Source organism: Phalacrocorax aristotelis, chromosome 16 (genome assembly GCF_949628215.1).
Source record: "Phalacrocorax aristotelis chromosome 16, bGulAri2.1, whole genome shotgun sequence".
NCBI classification, from domain to species: Eukaryota; Metazoa; Chordata; class Aves; order Suliformes; family Phalacrocoracidae; genus Phalacrocorax; species Phalacrocorax aristotelis.
Genome location: NC_134291.1, coordinates 5,302,038 through 5,322,073, shown reverse-complemented (window position 1 = coordinate 5,322,073; position 20,036 = coordinate 5,302,038). Strand labels below are relative to the sequence as shown.

At 48.5% G+C, this 20,036-nt stretch overlaps 1 protein-coding gene across 1 annotated transcript; it reads right to left on the bottom strand.

The window, feature by feature from the left end:
- Window positions 1-85: 85 nt before the first annotated feature.
- DUS1L (dihydrouridine synthase 1 like) lies at window positions 86-18,166 on the bottom strand. The gene is made up of 13 exons (XM_075111511.1): window positions 17,760-18,166; window positions 13,510-13,618; window positions 12,538-12,588; window positions 8,753-8,865; window positions 7,906-7,988; window positions 7,622-7,725; window positions 6,527-6,671; window positions 5,801-5,897; window positions 5,348-5,436; window positions 4,388-4,554; window positions 3,800-3,837; window positions 753-828; window positions 86-436 (listed from the first exon to the last, which is right to left on the bottom strand). The coding sequence occupies exons 1-13, from the start codon at window positions 17,994-17,996 to the stop codon at window positions 285-287; spliced, it is 1,461 nt and encodes a 486-aa protein (XP_074967612.1). The 5' UTR covers window positions 17,997-18,166; the 3' UTR covers window positions 86-284.
- Between the last annotated feature and the right edge of the window lie 1,870 nt (window positions 18,167-20,036).

The window sequence follows — 20,036 nt, the reverse complement described above, 5'->3', positions numbered from 1 at the left end:
AGGCAGAGCGTGATGGCAGCTTGTAGCGGTTGCCCCCACCCAAAAAATGCAGCATTTTCAGTCTTTAAAACACAGCATGAGGAACTGAATTGCATCCTTTTTATTTCAAATGCAGGATAATTCCCTGAGTAAGCAGCTTTTTACTTAAATAAAACTTTTCCAGAACTTAAAATAAACCTGTGGAACACGTTCACGCAGCTGACGGTGAGCTGGAGACAGCATGTTCTTTGGCCCAGGGAAGCACAGGCCTGGCAGGAGCTCTGTAACTGTTCATTTCCAAGGCTTCACACCGCACTGTCAGCAGCCTCCGTCAGTACAGCAGTCCCCCCCACAGCTGCATCTCCTCTCCGACTGATCTCTGGGGTTTGAATTACTCTTTGAGTACTCTGCCATGAAAGGGATTTTTCAAATTTGGTCTTAAAAAGTAATCCATGACCTGAAGATGCAAGGATGGGGTGGGGGGAAAAAAGAACCCGCAATGAGATGACCGCACCGATAAACAGAACAGCTCATTCCTTACAGTTCTAAAGCATCGGCCCTCATAGTCTGGTAGCGACGGACCCCAGGGCTTTGGAAGCAGAAGAAAGACCGTACATAGAAGGAAGAGCAGACTTTTAAAGTGGTACTATAAAATTTTAGGTAGCTATGTATGTAGACTAACACCCACACCCCTCAAACCAGAGACTGAAGTAACGAATATACCTGGGAGGTGAGACATTTGCTCAGTGACTTGCCCGGCCAGCAGCACTTACCTGGACAGTCTGCTGTCTCTTTGAATGCTCTTTTCTTACAGCATCCTCGGCACATGTTAAATACACATTTATTGCCCTGGGTTGAGATGGGGAGGGGGGAAACAAGCTTGTATCAGTGAAAATAAAATTATTGCTTACTATAATAAGCAACAAAAGCAACAACAGTACATCTCTGCACGTTCAGACCTTTGGAGAAAGCCATGGAATTGGTGTTAGGCAGTCACACCTCAGTCTAATGAAGCCGACAGAGTTGATGACATGGGGGGGGGGAGCCCCAGCTAGAGACTATTTGTACATGGGGAACCAAAAACAAACAAACAAAAAAATCCACCTTCACTTTCTGCGCCATCAGGATGCTGTTGGGCAGCCCGAGCTATGCAACGCAGGCGCGTGCCACGAGCGCGTCGGGACACGCGCTACACCATTTGTGGCAGGCGAGCGCGCTGCAGGTCTCCGCAGAAGCAGCATGTGAACCGCGGTGCCTGACATGCCAGCTGCGGCTACCCCGAAAATAACTGTTACCAGAGCAATTGCTCCCCTACTTGCAACTTAAAATACACCTGAGTATATACTAAAGTATAATGTATGACCCTTAGGGACAGCAGCAGCTGAGTCTTGGCTGGGTGACAACTTGGCCCTACCAGACGAGCTAGCCAGGGGTGTTCATTTAGGAAAATGGGGTGGTTTGGCGGGGGGGGGGGGCCTCCCACCACCGCAACTGAAACCTCCATCATGTTTAGGGAACCCTTGGCTGATTTTTCCCTACCCCCTTTTTATTGTTCTCCCCCATTCTGTGACACAACTGAGCCGCATCTGAGCTAGGAAAACAAAAATACAGGCTGAGCCACAGGATTGCCAGAGCTGCCTGCAGCAGTGCAATGATGTACGAGCAAAACAAATATGAGCCTGCGCCCAGCGTCTGACAAGCACCATTGACGCACCGAGCTGTGTCGCTTGGCTATGACCCAGGGTGGCTTTGAAAGCAGGCCAGGTGACCGTGCCAGGGCTCCCAATAATGGCCACGGCAAGAAAAACTTTTCTCCTGTAGCTGCAGCTCCAAGCTGAGCCCCAGCTGGCTGCTGCTTCTAAGGTGCTACCACAGTGCTACAACAGCGAGCACCTGCACCTGCGCCTCGCCCTGACTCCCCACCCCCCCAGCTGTAATGCTACTTTTTCAGCTAGAGCACAGACTCATTCCTTGCATCTTACGCCCTCCTTGTACGGCTGCGTGCACAGGGAGGCTGTTAGCAGCGATAAATACACTCTGCACACTCAGCTCAGCAACGTCTCCCTGTCAAGGAAGCAGGTCTGTTCCCCAATGGAAAACAAACCAAAAAAACCCAATAAAGTCTTTTCAAATATCAAATATTTGAAGTTTCATATATGAAGTTGAATATATATGCTCTACACAACCTGGAAAACAGCTGGCTTGTTTAACATTGTGAAAGTTGATGTTAATGCTGGCGAAACGAGCTGTGAGTGACAAGGTGCACGTTCCGATTGAGGGCATAGATCCCACCCCAACAAAAACCAGAGCTGCTGCCTGACACACACTAGACTATACTGTGATGATGTTTAAATATTTGTATCGGTACCCCAGCAACCACACCGGTTAGTCAAAGTCTAAATCCTTGCAGAGAAACACCACCCACCACTAGCTCTAGGAAGAGGGTGTTTGGTTTTAATTTCCCGGAAGAACATACATGTGAGATGACTGGAAGTTTGGAGTTTTTGCAAAGACCTCTTGGGAAGTTCACCTGGCTCACTCAACTGCCTTAGCAATAAATATCCTCAGCAGCAATAAGACTGCACTTTTTTGGAAAGGAAGGCAAATGATCTCAAAGAACCTACGTGTGTCGGTGATTTTTCTGTAGCACTTTCACCTCAGCGACTGGTTACAGTTAATAGTTACAAGGCTTTTGCCAAAGTATGGACCTTTTTTCCCTGCCCCCCCCCCCCCCCCCCATCAGCAGGACTTGGTACACATGCATGGCCGGACACTGGCGTGGCCCTACCTCAGGATTCAGAATCACGGAATAGTGTGCGTTGGAAGGGACCTTTCAAGGTCATGAGACCAACCCCCCTGTAGTGAGCAGGGATGGCTTCCGCTACAGCACGTTGCTTAGAGCCCCGTCCAGCCCAACCTTGGATGTTGCCAGGGATGGGCATCTATCACCTCTGGGAAACCTGTGCCAGTGTTTCACCACCCTCATAATGAAAAATTTCTTACATCTAGTCTAAAACTGCCCTCTTTTAGTTTAAAACCCTTGTGCTGTCGCAATAGGCCTTGCTAAGAAGTTTGACCCCAGATTTCTTATAGTCCCCCTTTAAGCACTGGAAGGCCACCATAAGGTCTCCCCGCAGCCTTCTCTTCCCCAGGCTGAACAACCCCAGCTCTCCCAGCCCGGCCTCACAGCAGAGGGGCTCCAGCCCAACAGCCCCGTGTCTGTCCCGTGCTGAGGAGCCCCGAGCTGGAGGCAGCACTGCAGGGGGGTCTCACAGAGCGGAGCAGAGGGGCAGGACCCCTCCCTCGCCCGGCTGCCCGCGCTGCTGGGGATGCATCCAGGGGACGGTTGCCCTTTTGGGCTGCAAGTGCACATTGCCGGCTCATGTCCAGCCTTTCATCCACCAGCACCCCCGAGTCCCTCTCTGCAGGGCTGCTCTCCACCCCTTCGTGCCCCAGCCTGTGTTGATACGGGGATTGCCCCGACCCAGGAGAAGGACCTTGCGCTTGCCCTTGAACCTCAGGAGGCTCACATGGACCCACTTCTCGAGCTTGCCCAGGTCCCTATGGATGGCATCGTGTCCCTCAGGCGTGTCAGCTGCACTGCTCAGCTGGGTGTCGTCTGCAACCTTGCTGAGGGTGCACTCGATCCCACCGCCTGTGTCATTGATGGAGATACTGAACAGCACTGGTCCCAGTACAGATCGCTGAGGGACACCGCTCATCACTGATCTCCATCTGGACATTGAGCCATTGACCACTACATGGTTAATTCAATTTCCATTTAATGGAAATGCTTTAATGGACACTGGCACTGACTTACCTTAGGGTTTCCACATTGATCACACTTTGCATATTTGGCTGGAAAAGAGAGAGACCTGATTTCAGCAATGATATTTTTATATGGAAGAAGTAAGTAAAAAAAAAAAACCAGGATCAGGCAAAGCTTGGCACTCTTCTAGCCAAGGAGAGACTCTTTTTGAAATAAAGAGTACCTCAAAGAACAGTGCAAAGGTAAAGATACTTTGACTTTTTTAGTGCCTCTAAGCTAAATCCAAACATAGAAAGTTTTAATCCTTAAGTCAAGTGTAAAAGAGGAGGACATCTGCTTGAAACACATATGAAATTTCAATTTAAAATACTAATGACAGCTACAATTTAGTTTGTGAAGCATTTTGACGTTAAAAAGATGCTTGTCGTGGATCAGTGAGGTGCTTCTTTGATCCTTGTTTCCTTTACTAATGAACATAACTTGAATCACATTCACTACTACCAGAATTTCCCGATAATCCCCCCTCTTTTTAAAGAAGTTTCTACAACTACATAAACAAGGAAAATAAAGTAGGGGCAATTTATGGCAAATGTGGTATCAGCAACCTTCCATGTATTTATGCCATTAAATGGAACTTACGTTTTAAAGATGGATCAAAGCTTTTATTTGGATTTCTTAACTTCTTTTTTTGCTTATTCTTTGACAGAAGCTCAGAATTTCCATCTTCCTCCTCTTCCAGAGCACGTTTCCCTAGCACACCTTTTTCAGTCCCACTGGCTCCATTCTCCTTGCATCTCTCCTTTGGCCTGAAACAGTGAATACTGTCGTAAGTTGAAGGGAAGAAGCAGCTGGTCCCTGGCCACTGTTGTGGTTTACAGAAATCTGGGTAAACTGGAAGCCTTTCTATAATGGCTAAATTACAAGGATGTGTCGTTGCCCTTAGAAGTGAACAGAAAAACCTAACTTCTTTATTAACACTGGCTGTAGTAACAGACACAGTGCCAGATATATCGGTGGGGAAGTCAATTAAAGTTGACCAGTTAAATTAGTTATGTACTTGTTATTCCCACGTTTTACTTAAGTATTTACTTAATTCAATTCAGTATGTACTTAAGTATTAATCTTGACATGCTCGTTCTCTTCTTCAGCTCAATTTTCACAAAAGAAAGGGAATAAGCTATCTGAAAAGCTTGTCCATGCAACAAAAGCACCCTTTAGAGAATACAGTTTAGTTCCCATCTTTGCTACCCTGGCAGTTACAGCAACATTCGTGTCACATCTAACAATAGAGTACTGTCAAGTAGCACAACTGTTGCACACCAGGTTCTCTTTCTGAGCTACAGTGGAATTCTTGGTCTTTACTTTCCAGAGAGAGAGAAACCTGAGGAGGATCTAAAGGAGAAGATGCATACAATGAGCAACATTCCCACGAACAAAGCGATAACCAGGAAAAAACCAAAACAGAATAAAAATAATCCAAAGTCTTCACTTATTTTCAAATGAATGTAAGCTCCGAGAACAGAACTGGATGGCTCTGTACTGACAGTTCGGGTGGAAAGGCCTGTGGGTACCAGGTCCCTGTCGGAATAGAAAACTCACCCTGGCCTGACGTATGGCTGACAGATCCAGTGGAAAAAAGGCAACCCTTCTTTTGGCTTTTCCCCTTCTTTCTGATTAGCTATTTCCTCCTGCAGCAGAGAGTTACAGTCAGTTCTTCTGGATTTCTCAGGAAATACTCTAAATAATACTTCAAGCTCCAGGAAACCACAAAGTGAAATTTAAACCAACAGTTACTGACAGTTAAATATAGGCAAAAAGCCTCTACTAAGACAGATTAAATGAAGCAGATTTGTAACTCCTAAATCAACTTTATCCCCTGTAAAGCTGTTCAGGCTTAAGGGGCTGCTACTGTAGCAAACTACCGATATCAAGGCTGGCAAGCCACCAAGTTCCAGTGCAGTGGCTAACAGACATCAACTGCACGACATACACAGAAAGTTCCCACCACGTGCGGACAGTGTTGTTCTGGGAGATGAGGGCCCCTCTTGGTACCTGGCATCGTAGTTTCAGCTCCCTGTTGACGTCTACAATGCCCTCTAGAGTCTTCACTTTTGCTAATTCTTCACGCAGCTGCTGGTAAACTTGAAGCCTGAGGCAAATCCCAAACATCAAGTCATATTTATTCATTATTGCTAGACCGAGGAGATCAACTAAAAATGTCTTTATAAATGCTTTTCATAGATTTTTGTCTTGCTGCACTTGCCTTTGGTAGAAGCTTATCTTTTTTCTTGTAAGCCCAGAGAAAAGTACACGTACCTGCTCCTATTTTCTGAACAAATACTTGGCATACAACCACGGTACCGAGATAAGCTAACATGAACGTACAATGCATCAGCTGCTCCTCAGTAACTGCCCATGGCCATGCTCTTACTCCACAATAAATGCAGGACAGCCGCCCTCTCAATGAACAAGGACTTTGTTAACTCCCATTTGCCATAAAGTGCATGTGTGCATATGGGCTATTACCCCGCGGTAGCTGATGTGCTGTGAGCTCACGCCCTAGCTTATCCTGTGGTAACTTGTTCATTCCCCATGCCCTGTTTCGCAGATAGGCAGTGGAGCATAAAGGCCTCAGCCCACATTCTCTCCAGCCAGGTCCAGGAAAGAAAACCTTGCAGCATACTAATTCTGGCCAAATAAATCCTTGTCCTGGAAAGCCAGATGCTTGCTAAGCAGGATGAGCCCTGAAAACATTAAGAGTTCTCTGGAGATACTCACGTGTGATGCCAGAGCTTGAAGAGATGAGCCCTAACATAAGACAATGGACAAGGGTACTTCTGCACTATCTCCAGATACTCCTCAGCCATCTCCCACACCAATGGGTTTCGGCCCTCAAACAAAGCTGGGTTATGAAGATTACCTTCTAGGGAATGAAAAGAAATACTCAAACTTTCATTTCAGGATTGGAACAGGAAAGAAAAAAAAAAAAACAACGAGGCTCTCAAGCTTGATCAGCTCTGCTGTGATTCTACCAGCCAGTCACATCAGCACGTACTCATAAAGAGGAACACAGCGCCCATATAACTCTAGCCTGACCTCAGAATACTAGACTTCACTATACAATTCTTAACTGAGCCAAATAGCTCATATCTAATTAAAGGACATTTTCCAGAAAGGCGCCCAATCTTAACACAAAAACAGTAAAAAAAAAAAAAAAAAAAAGATAAATTACTGCTTTTGTTGCCCAATGGTAAATACTTGGACAATGGATGTCTTCCCTTATATCTGCATTCACATTTGTCTGGCTCATGTTACACGCTGCTTTGCACTCTGCTTCTCTCCACTAGTTTCACAAGCCTTTTGTTAATCAGTATTTTCTAAAAATAAGATTCTACAGCCTCCCAGGAAAAAAGGTTCGTTGCTTTGACTGTGCGAGTGATTGGAAGCTCTTTCTGATGTCTATCCAGCTCTTCCTGTAGGAAGTTAGGCCAGTTCTTTCTTGTCCCCACCCAACACAAACCACCTGCAGGAATGTTAATCAGTGGATGCACTTTACTGCATCAAGATCCATTCAAAAACCATTCCACTGATTACCAGATGTCATGCAAATATTCCGGGACAAAGAAGTCCCATATGTCTTTGTCAAGTAATTAAATTTGAGCTGTCCACTCAGCAGCACTGCAAGTCCAACATAACAATTCTTACAAATCTTAAGCAATTCCTGGAGATGGCCCGGGTAAGAGGAGAGAGAACGGCCACTCAGCTTTCAATCAAATCTGTCCGACGTAGGCTTTTAATATATATGGTGCTGCTAAAAGAGTAAGACAGAGTTCATATTCTCATCTATTATGATCAAAAGTTCATTTTCTTTACCTGCACTCATGACGCCATGCACTCCTGTCTTACGGATACATTCTTCCACATCGCTGAGACACTGGATGTTTCCATTTGCAAATACAGGAATGCTTACAGCTTTTCTGTACCAATGAATAAAAGAGATGCATAAAATCGACAATTAGAATGTTTAGAGTCAACCCAGAAATTCTACTCCTCTCCCACAAATTTGTTTGCCCTTCAGTGCCACTGCACACTCCGCTTAAAATTTACCTTCATAGCGCGTTAGCAGAAATCCGCTCAGGTGGGTACTGCTCACTAACCTGACAGCTTGAATGTGCTCCCAAGACGCCACGCCAGCAAGCGGTCCTTTCTGTTCTTTAGTACGGCCGTGCACAGTCAGCAGCTGGAACACAAAGTTACATTTACTTTTCACGTGTTGGAATCACTGGAACAAATCCACTGACAAACATTTCCTTTCAGCCCATACACTTTGTGGATGCCACTGAATTCTCACTGCTATTTCAACAGTGCAGGGACTTTGGTATCACAGAAAAGATAACAGCAGCTCACCTACCATGGCATGGTCTTGGGCTTCTTTCAGCTTGCTACTCCACAGCATGGCAAGATTGTACCTTGGGAGAACCTACAGATTTCCTATTGCATTGGCTCCCGTTTGTGATTCACTTTGGAATCTGTGATACATCGATCTAGCTTGCTCCTCCACAGAAGGCCTGAATACTGTTGGTACTGGCTCTAACTACGGACCGTCTCTTACAAATTCACTGGAGTTAAATCCCAGAAGGCTGCCTGGTTCTTCACTAGTGGTGGCCATCTTTGATACTGGTTTTTCTATAGCCCTGTGGATTTCATGCATTCGCACTGCCTCGTGCAGCACTACGTTAGACTGAGACGCTCAGCCACAGTGAAGGATGCCCCCCTGTGCCGTGATTACAAGACAGACTCTGAAGTCATGATGTCTTCCATATTGTACTATTGACCTGCTGCCTATGACTGCAGATACATACAATCTCTCCGCATCCCGTTTTTCTCTGTCTGTAAAACAATGTAGCCTATTCATCTCCACAGTACACCAAGATCTGGTCATCAGATGCTTTACATAGAGACCCGTGTCCAATGCAACAGTAGAGGGAGCAGCTGCCTCCTTACCTGGCAGCCAGCTTTCTCCAGCATCTGTGCATACTTCACTGTCTTGTCAATTTCTGGGAAAACGCGGATTTTGCATGTGATGGGAACAGAGAGCTTCTCGTTAGCCAGTAAAACTGGGAAAGATTGAAAAGACAGGTAAGTGGGCTGCACAATGCTATGAAAAGTGCCTGCTCTCCTCAAGATCTGATACTGGGTGTGGTATGGAAAAAGCCTAAAAAGTTAATGCTATGCACTTCTCACAGCTTAAACAATCAGAAGTCCTCTGCAATCCTTATTGCACAGGTTAATCAAGTTATCATATAACATGAAGCACAAAATCTGCATTCTAACAAGGAAGCATAAAACAGTCAGCATTTAATAGCCCTAACGTTTCCACTGCATCAGAACTTCACTTTCAAGGACCACCCCCTCAAATCTTAATAATTGATACAGGTTTACTATCGTCACAGGCTACTGTACTCCTCCTACTCTGCCAAGAACATTTACACTCGCTTGTCTACCTTTCCTACAAGAGATCCTTTGCTTCTTTCCAAATTACCACCAAATAATCATAACAAGTAAAGTCTTGTCCATGGTAAGCAGAGCCTTATCAAATGAGGTAGGCTGTGGACCCACTTAAGTAGTAAATGTGGGTTACAGAGTCAGGGTGAAATCCAGAACAACATGTTAAACTCCCATAGTCCTTACCCAGTGCATGGAATCGGAAAACTACTAAAAAGAGAGCTAATGAAGACAGCCAACAGAAAAACACTGAGCAATGGCATGCCTGAAGTTCTTTTCTCTTCCAGAGTTTGGATGCATAATGTACAAAGGCACACAATCACAGAGTGGTGGGGGTTGGAAGGGCCCTCTGGAGCTCATCCCATCCCACCCCCCACTTGAGCAGGCACCCCCATGGCAGGGGGCACAGGGCCGCGTCCAGGCAGGGTGTGAATGTCTCCAGGGAAGGGACCCCACAGCCTCTCTGGGCAGCCTGTGCCCCTGCTCTGGCACCTGCTCAGGGAAGGGGTTCGTCCTCATGTTCAGGTGGAACTTCCCGTGTTCCAGCTTGTGCCCGTGGCCCCTTGGCCTGGCGTTGGGCACCGCTGGAAAGAGCCCGGCCCCATCCCCTGACACCCGCCCTTCAGGTATTTATAAGCACTGATGAGATCCCCCCTCAGGCTTCTCTTCTCCAGGCTGAACAAGCCCAGGTCTCTCAGCCTTTCCTCACCAGGGAGATGCTCCAGTCCCCTCATCACCTTCATAGCTCTCCGCTGGACTCTCTCCAGCAGTTCCCTCTCCTTCTTAAACTGGGGGGCCCAGACCTGGACGCAGCCCTCCAGATGTGGCCTCACTGGGGCAGAGCAGAGGGGGAGGAGAACCCCACTCGCCCTTCCATGCACCCCAGGACACCACTGGCCCCCTTGGCCCCAAGGGCCCGGTGCTGGCTCAGGGTCACCTCGCTGCCCCCCAGCACCCCCAGGGCCTCTCAGCAGAGCCGCTCTCCAGCAGGTCCCCCCCGGCCTGTGCTGGTGCGGGGGGTTGGTTGTTCCTCCCCAAGGGCAGGACCTGGCACTGGCTCCTGTTGAATTCCCCGAGGCTCCCCCGGGCCCAGCTCTCCAGCCTGCCCAGCTCTCGCTGGACGCCAGCACAGCCTCTGCTGTGTCAGCCACCCCTCCCAGCTCGGTGCCGTCAGCGAACTCGCTGAGGGGACGCTCTGTCCCTTCGCCCAGGTCGCTGATGGATACGTTGAGCAGGACTGGCCCCAGCACAGCCCCCTGGGGAGCACCGCTAGGCACAGGCCTCCAGCCGGACTCTGCCCCGTTGATCCGTGACCCTCTGAGCTCTGCTGTTCCGCCAGTTCTCAGTCCACCTCACTGTCCCCTCGTCTGACCTCCTGAGCTCACCTGTGAGGACGTTATGGGAGACAGCGTTGAAAGTCTTGCTAAAGCTGAGGTAAACAACATCCACTGCTCTCCCTTCACCCACCCAGCAGCCATGCCACCATAGAAGGCTATCAGGTTGGTCAAGCATGATCTCCCCATGGTGGATGCACGTTGACTACTTCTGATAACCTTCTTTTCCTCTACATGCCTGGAGATGACCTCCAGAATTAACTGTTCCATCACCTTTCTGGGGATGGAGGTGAGGCTGACAGGCCGGTAGTTTCCCAGGTCCTCCTTCTTGCTCTTTTTGAAGACTGGAGTGACCTTGCCTACCCTCCAGCCCTCGGGCACCTCTCCTGTCCTCCATGACCTTTCAAAGATGATGGAGAGTGGCTTAGCAACAGCATCTGCCAGCTCCCTCAGCACTCATGGGTGCATCCCATCGGGGCCCACGGATTAGTGAGGATCCAGTTTGCCTAAATGATCTCCAGCTCAATCCTCCTCAGCCAAGGGCAAGTCTGTCTTTCTCCAGGTTTTCTCTCTCTCCTCTGGGGGCTGGGATGCCCGAGGGCCAGCCTTAACAGTAGAGACTGAAGCAAAGGCGGCACTCAGTAACTCTGCATCCTGCCTCACCAGGGCACCCACCTTGTCCAGCAGTGGGCCCAGCTTCCCCAGTCTTTCTTTCATTACTGATGTATTTGAAGAAGTCCTTGTTATCCTTGACATCCCTTGCCAGATTTAGTTCCAAGTGGGCCTTGGCCTTCTTCGTTGCATCTCTGCATGCCCTGACAACGTTTCTATATTTCCTGCAAGTGGCCAGTCCCTTTTTCCACATACTGTAAAGCTCCTTCTTCCATTTGAGCTTTTCTAGAAGCTCTTTGTTCATCCAAAAGTCACCTGCTTTCTTTTAACCCAAATCCCAGAAGCTCTAATGATAGGTACTTCCTATCACCCTTTCAAAGGAGCAAGCAAGGTGTATAGAGGTACAAGCAGATAATAGTAATCCATCATTTTAAGGAAGGCTGTGGAAGAAGGAGGAAGGGGAAGCTTTGCCCACCTTTTACACAACAACTCTCTTACTAGACAGCCTGGGTTCTCACCCAACTAGATGACCTGGGTTCTCTTCTCACCTTGAGGCTGTTCTGATTTGCATCTTTCACTCCTAACAAAAGTGCCCTAACAACCATGTTACATGCCGGGCAGGGAAGCACTCTCTATCTTTCCAGGTCCTCAGCAGTGTTTTTGTGCCAAACCTGGACCTGGACCACAGGGAATGCAAAGAGAAGACTCTCTGACTTCATGATTCAGACACTTGCTTTGAAGTGGGGTGAAGGCGCCTACTCAACCCTACATAATGACCAAGACCTTGCTTTTAAATCAGTTCTGAATGTATTTCTTAAAAAAAAAAAAAAAAAGACACTGTTCCCAACTGCTACCGATAGTCTGAAAACATCCTACACAAATTTGGAGAAGAGAGGCATAACTTGCTATGGTGTGGACAGAAAGAGTACACCGAGCTGATCAGAAAAGGGCAGCTGTGGCTTCAAGCAGAAATACAACTCCTGGCACCCGAGAACTTCAAAACGAAGAAGTAAGGCACCGTGAGTTCTGCTGTTTCTAGAGCTGGAGAGCCACTAAGCCATCATTAGGGATTTAATTGACTCGCTTTCACCTAAAGTCTGTTTCAGGTACTGAAGTCTTTTAGCAGAAGAGCACAAGTTTGTAGTAGGATACCAACCAAATACCTCGAGGGTGCCACTGGAATACAGTAAGAAAGGAAAAAAAAAAAAAACCCAAACTCAAACACAACCTTCCCCAAAGAAACATGCTGCACCCCCTTTCCCCAAAAATCCCTAAACCTCCTCTCAGTGATGAGTTCATCCCATTCCCTCTCAAAGTGAAGCCTCTCTAAAGACTTACTCATTCTCTGAAGAAGATCCCACTCCTCTTGCAGAAATGCTCCGTAGTGACCTATAATAAAATAGGATATGACAGACTTGTACAGATGAGTAAGATTCTGAAGCATACAGCCTTCATCAAGGTTCACATACAAAGGTCCAGACACTCACATGCCTCACTGGCAGGAACAGAGTTGTCCTGCCCAAACTGGAAGAGTTGGATCATTCTGTTCCCCATGCCACCCCAGATTTACAGGATAAACAATGAATCCCCACACCCTACTTTCACTCCCTAAGGCTGGTGTGTTCACACAGCAGCTCGAAGTCCAACTTTCAGGGGTTTATACCATCTGTTTAAAACTTCCCTTCAGGATAAAACCTGAACAGATTGAAAGACCTATTTGCCCTGTACACCACCGATCATCTCCTATTAGTCTTTGGAAGACATTTTAGAAGAGGAATGGACAGTTACTGAACAAATCTTTCCTCAACATCCTAAGTGATCCAAAACTTTCAAACACTGGTTCTGGTTTTCAAACATAGCTATCTTTGCAATATCTTTAAGGGATTCAGCAGGCGTTATCCTCTCATATGCTAGTGTGAATAAACTCTGTGCAAGTATCAAGGAAATAGGAGATGCTAAGTGCCTCCACGATATAATTTTAAATGCAGTTTTGCAAAATTAGGCTGTTTGAGCAACCGAAATCAGAAAGAAAATCAAGCTCTTACTAAAAGTACTTTTTCTGAAGGCTATTCTAGACACAAGAGGTGTCACTCAAGAGATTTTGGAATGAATTATTAGTATATCTGATTTTTGCTTTAGGTACTACAAAGCATTATTTGTTAAAGTGGGTGTAACTAAGTCTGACTTCAGTAGTACTGCAGCCACCCCCCTGCCCAAGGCTTAATTTGGTCCTCTTGATGTTTTACTGCCAATGTTAACATCTGAAACATGCCACTTCTCTGTTTATCCAGGGTTCAGGTTTGTACGTACCTCTCTTTGCAATCATTTGGGGGCAACCCAAATTTAGGTCTATGGCATCGCAATAATCCTGAGCCAACAGTGCTGCTTGGACAAATACTTCAGGGTCATTGGCACAGAACTGAGAAATACAGAGAGATGAGGAATACTCAGGGAAGAGCTTTCTTCAAGTACTGACATAGTTGTGACATAGTCATGAAGTACCTACTTGCTGCAGAAAACAGGCATAATATGCACAGTTAATAGCAAACACCCTTTCTCAAAAAAAAACAACAAAAAAGCCCCTGTGACACTTACCAGCTAAAGATCCTCAACCTTCAAAACTGACAAAAATGAGAAAGATGAGCATTCAAGAGGCAAAGAAATATTCTACAAATATTTTACATGTAATACCCAAGAATAAGAGGGAACAACTCTTAAAACCCCCTGTAGAACAAAACAGCTGTAGCATTTTACTACATAAAGGTCGTGCAGAAGAAGAGAGTTACCTGTGTTGTCTCTGGCTCTTGAGACAATTCAAACTTTGTAGGTATCAATGAGCACCACTGTCTCTAAAATGAATTCACATTAGTGTGGATTGTGAAATAGACACATTGCGCTGTTAGTCAAATGCTCAGTCTTAAATATAATTGACGTTATATTTAAAGCACAGTGCAAAAAACAATTTATTAAGTAAAATTAGGTTAATTTGAAGCTGCTTTGTTGAAGAGACAGAGCCAGACTATTCTTATTTATGATTTTAAACAGATTTTCTAAAATTCATTATTAACAAACCACATCCTCAAATAATATAGATTTAAACTCAAAAACATATGAGCAGAGGTGTGACTTAAACCCTATAGCACTACCTAAATTATGGCTGACACCAACTAAAACCACAAAAGGCATCTGTTTTCTCTGAGATCACAGAATCATGGAATCATTAAGGTTGGAAAAGACCTCTAGGATCATCAAGTCCAACTGTCAACCCAACACGTCCCCAAGTGCCACGACTACATGTTTTTTGAATACCCCAGGGACGATGACTTCCCCACCTCTCTGGGCAGCCCGTTCCAGTGCCTGACCGCTCCTTCTGTAAAGAGATTTCTCCTAATACCCACTCGAAACATTCCCTGACGCAGCTTGAGGCCATTTCCTCACATCCTGTCACTTGTTACTTGGGAGAAGAGACCAACCCCCACCTCACCACAGCCCCTTTCAGGCAGTTGTAGGGAGCGAGAAGGGCTCTCCTCAGCCCCTTCTTCTCCAGGCTAAACCCCCCCGAGCTCCCTCAGCCGCCCCCCAGCACACTTGTGCTCCAGACCCTGCCCCAGCCCCGCTGTCCTTCTCTGGACACGCTCCAGCACCTCAAGGGCCTTCTTGTCCTGAAGGGACCCAAACCTGAGCCCAGCATTCGCCCCAGTGCCGAGCACAGGGGCCCAATCCCTGCCCGGCTCCTGCTGGCCACACCAGTGCTGACACAAGCCCAGGGGCTGGTGGCCTCCTTGGCCACCTGGGCACTGCTGGCTCATGCCCAGCCGGCTGTCAGCCAGCACCCCCAGGGCCTTCTCCCCCGGGCACTTCCCAGCCCCTCTGCCCCAGGCCTGGGGCGTTGCCTGGGGTTGGTGTGACCCAAGGGCAGGACCTGGCACTTGGCCTTGTTGAACCTCATACAATTGGCCTTGACCCATCGATCCAACCTGTCCAGGTCCCTCTGCAGAGCCTTCCTGCCCTCGAGCAGATCGACACTCCTGGCCAACTTGGTGTCATCTGCAAACTTACTGAGACTGCACTCGATCCCCTCATCCAGATCATTAATAAAGATATTGAACAAGACTGGCCCCAACACTGAGCCCTGGGGAACCCCGCTCGTGACCAGCCACCAGCTGGATTTAGCTCCGCTCACCACAGCTCTCTGGGCTCGGCCAGCCAGCCAGTTTTTTACCCTGCAAAGGGTACACCTGTCCAAGCCATGAGCCGCCAGCTCCTCTAGGAGGATGCTGTGGGAGACAGTGTCAAAGGCTTTGCTAAAGTCCAGGCAGACAACATCCACAGCCTTTCCCTCACCCACCAGGTGGGTCACCTGGTCACAGAAGGAGATCAGGTTGTTCAGGCAGGACCTGCCTTTCATGAAGCCATGCTGGCTGGGCCTGATCCCCTGGTTGTCCTGCACTTGCCTGGTGAGCTCACTCAAGATGTATCGCTCCATAACCTTCCCCAGCACTGAGGATTAGGCTGACAGGCCTGTAGGTCCCCGGATTCTCCTTCTGGCCCTTCTTGGACATGGGTGTCACATTTGTTAACCTCCAGTCATCTGGGACCTCCCCTGTTCACTAGGACTGCTGATAAATGATGGAGAGTGGCTTGGCCAGCTCCTCCGTCAGCTCCCTCAGTGAATTCATATTCAAATTGTGAAGTTTGCTGTACCATCACGCATTGGCCACTTCTAGAAGCAGAATTTACTTTTATTTGTAGTCCTGCATTGTCCAGGGATAAGACTTTACAAATTAGTTAAGAAATGCCACTAAATTTTGGGGTGGGAAAATTTCTCCTTTCTTTACACATATTGAAACCTCCAGTCATCTGGGGCCTCCCTTGGTCTCTGGGACTGCTGGTAAATGATGGAGAGTGGCTTTGTGAACTCCTCTGCCAGCTCCCTCAGAGATGACTGAAACAATGGCAAGCCTCTGACCAAGCCACATCAGTGATTATTTTTACTCAGCAAACAAAGCCCCCAGAGCAGGCTGGGCTCAGATGCACCTCTGCCAAATCTATTTCCAAGACTCTCTGGCCAAAACCCAAGCCTACCCAGAAATATTGCAGAACTCGGTAAGGATTGCTGTACTGGGTCAATTCCAAAACTAATCTAGTTAGTTCTGTGCCTTATGTCCGACAGTGGCCAGTGGGAAAAAGGAAAATACAGCAGCTCACAGTAATTGACACTTTTCTGGTAGACTTGCCCAGAACACACAGCTTACTGAGCTGAATATCTGTGTTCAAAAGACATAGAGCTTTCTAAGACTATTTAAATTTCTGCCATCTGTATTTTTCTGTGGAAAAAGGATCTACCTCCCACAGAAAACAGAGCATATACAAAGCTTTACTCAGACAGACCAAAGGTCAACTTCATCCTGCTCTGATAATGGTCAACAACAGATATCTAGGGAACAGCAGGAGCTGGAAAGCATCTTCAAGGATGCTGGAAGCAGAAGCGGTGTTTCCTGCACCTAATGACCCTCAGTAGAGTTTTTCTTCATTTGCTTTGTAAATTCATGCAATCTTTTAGCATCTAGTACATGGTAACAAATTTTGCAGTTTATAACCAGCACTACCCTTACTTAACACTCTTGTTTTGCATTTGTCATCTTCAAGCCAGGCACTCTTTCACAGACTTCTGTCATCTCTCCCCTCAGAAAGGGGAGACACTTCTTTTCTAGGGTGAAGAGTCCTCATCTACTGAACTGCTCCGCATGTGGAATCACACCGTTGCTCCGCTCATGCCGGCTGCTTTTCCCTGCATTATTCTCCAGCTCCGCAGGCCCATCTCCCTCTTCGGGATGGGGCAGAGGGAAGTACCTGAACCTCACACAGTACTCAAGGAGCAGAAGCAACATGAGCTTAAAAGCATTCCCTGTCGTCCTTGTATCCTTTTTCTACAGCTAAGCACTGAACTCATGGTTTCAGAGAACTACTCAAAAGATTGTGATCCTTGTAAGTGGGATCAGATTTAGAACAACCCTTGACTCTACAAGACAAGCTGCAACTTATCTCTAAAGACAAGGTGTAGAGGACTGAAGCCCTGTGAGGAGTTAGTGCTCCAGGCCCCTGTGGTTAAGACACCACATCCTCCTTGCCTGACAAGGGACAAAGAGAAAACCGCACTTATCTTCAAGTACTCTTAGTGGTATTTCGATGAAGAACATGAGACTTCTGTACAGAGACTCATTCCAGGAGTCTCTAGTCTTCTCATTTAGAGAAGACTCACTTACATAAGTCTCTATGTAGACTTATCCTACACAACCACTTTAAAATCCGGGTGAGAACGACCAGCCTGAGCTCACGCGCTTTCAGAAAATCTCTGGATTTGCTAATACGACCGGGGTGGATGACGAGGGCAGAGCTGGCGACGCGGACCCGCCTTGGCGGCCTTACCCGAGAGCGCCCGGCACGGCGAGCCCCGGGGAGCTCCTCGCTCCTCCCGGCCCTGCCTGCCGCCGCTCCCGGTGCTCGGGCGGGCGCCGGTGGCCCCTCCCGGCGGGCGGCTGGCGATGGCGGCCCCTCACCTGCACGATGAGCGGGCGGTCCTCGGGACAGGCCTCGCCGTAGAGGTTCTCGCGGCGGTAGTTGGCGTCTCTAAGGAAGACCTGGGCGTGCAGCATCGGCGTGTAGCAGAGCTGGGCGCCGTGGCGGCGGCTCAGCAGCCTCCAGGCCAGCTCACTCTGGTCCACCATGGGCGCCACCACATAGTGGGCGCTCCGCAGCGTCTCCCTCCAGAAGGCCTCCCCGCACAGCTTCGGCATCTCCCGCCTGCCCGCCCGTGCGGCGCCGCGGCAGCCGCCGCCCCTCGCCGCCGCCCCGGGGCCCGCAGCCGCCGCCTGAGGGCCGGAGGCGGGCGCGATCGCTGGGCCCCGGCAGGGCACCGAGGCGGCCGGACGGTGCCACCGCCATCTCGCTCCGGCCGGCTCAGCAGTGCAACTGCGCGACGTCCCCTCCGGAAACCGCGGCGCTGCCAGCAGGGCCCGCGCGCGGATGTGTCCGGGCAAGCGCAGGGCCGACGTGACGGGAGGAAGGCCGCGCTCCCCCGCCTTCCCGTCGCGGCGGCGGCCACGGGCTGGGACGCTACAGGCCCCTTCCGCGGCGCCTGCCGGTGCTCGGACCCCCCCGCACCGGCCGGGCTCCGGGCCGCGCGGCTCCCCCGCCCGAGGGGCGGCTGCCGTGAGGGCGGGCGCCTGCCTGCCATGAGGGGGGACGCGGGCGGCCTCTGGGGCTCCCCCGCGGGCCGTCGGACGGCACAGGGAGGCTCGGCCGCGGCCGTCAGCCGGTGGGTGCCCGGCGCAGCACGGCCTGCGCAGCAGCAGCCGGCCTTCCCCTGTCCCCGAGCCCGCCCTGCATCCCGCCGCCCGGCATCCCGCCAGGACCGGCAGTGTACCCACCCTCCCCCACTCGAGCACGAGGCCCCAGAAATACGTTTGGTTTTGCACGTTGGCCTCTGTCCCCAAGAGATGCCGAGGTGAAGCCGTTATTGAGCATTACCCGGATGAAGCGAGGGGCTCTCATCCTTGGTGTCAGATGATCTGGTGGAGAGGTGGAAATGATCCACCTGGCTGAACCAAAAATAACAACATGCATGACAAAAACAGTCATTCAGCAGGATTTTATAAGGCTACTGACCACCACTGGATGAGCATAGTGGCAGATTTCCTCTTCTCATCTGCCAGTACCTCCCAGAACGTCAAAACCACAGCATCTCTACCCCAGTCAAAACATCACTGTAACTTTAGTTATAGGGCTTTAGATGTTTCTTTCTTCAAAAGGGCAAAACTCAAACAAAATCATTATATACAACAACAAAGCACCAGAGCCTAAGCAGGGTTCTAGGTGTAGTCCCATTGTTCAGTAAGTCTGTTAGAGCCTGTCCATTGACAGCCTTCGCCGTTCAAGTTCACTGTCAAAGCCTATGTTTCTTTCCCCCTCCCTAGCATTCTAGCACTCACGGCTGTGGTGAACTTTGCTGCCAGAAAGAGCTAAGCTTCAAGCTCTTCCGATTAGTTTCTAGCATCTTCCACTATCTTGCAGCAGCCTAGACAGCCAGTTCTGCTATTTTAAGTACCCAGCCTCTCCAGCCCTCCTTCAACATTCCCATTTCCTCTTAGGCAGCTGCTCCAGGGTTATTTTTTTCTTTCTTTTGACCCTTATTTGCTGGCAAGGTGTCTGATCTTCAGTTATAGTAACTTAACTAATTGTAGGAGGAACAAACACCTGCTTCCAAAGGAATCTTAAATGGCTTAAATCTTTTGGGTTTTGCTTGACCTGTCTCAGCACCAGAAAGCTTCTCTACTGCTGTGTAGTAGTGCTGTTAAAAGCCACCAGTTCTGTTAAACTGTGACCCTTCCTGCTTTTTTTTAGCTATCTTCTTTGCAAGAAAGGAGTATTTATTTCCCCTGAGGAAGGTGGTAGAAAAGGAAAGTAACAGCTTTAATGCTGCTGCTGACATCTGCTATACATTCTTATTCTATTAAGGCTATGTTACCTATTTCAGAATAGCAACGTGATACTGTGAGCCAAAGGAAGTGTATAGGGCCCAACAGGGGACTGTGTTTTTCAGTCTCGAGATTAAGACCAGCATGGTGTAGAGAAGCCTGTGAGAAGCTGGCTGAAAAGTGAGGAGGGAAAGAGAATATCAGTCAACAAGAGACTCCCACTGCAGTTTCATAGAAGGGAAGATGTGAAGGACTTTGCTTCTGCCTTTGTCTTCTCAAAAGAAGCAACTGCCGCATTTGCTTTTGCAGTGATATTATTGTTCTACTTATTGTCTATTTGATGGACTACTGAGAAACAAC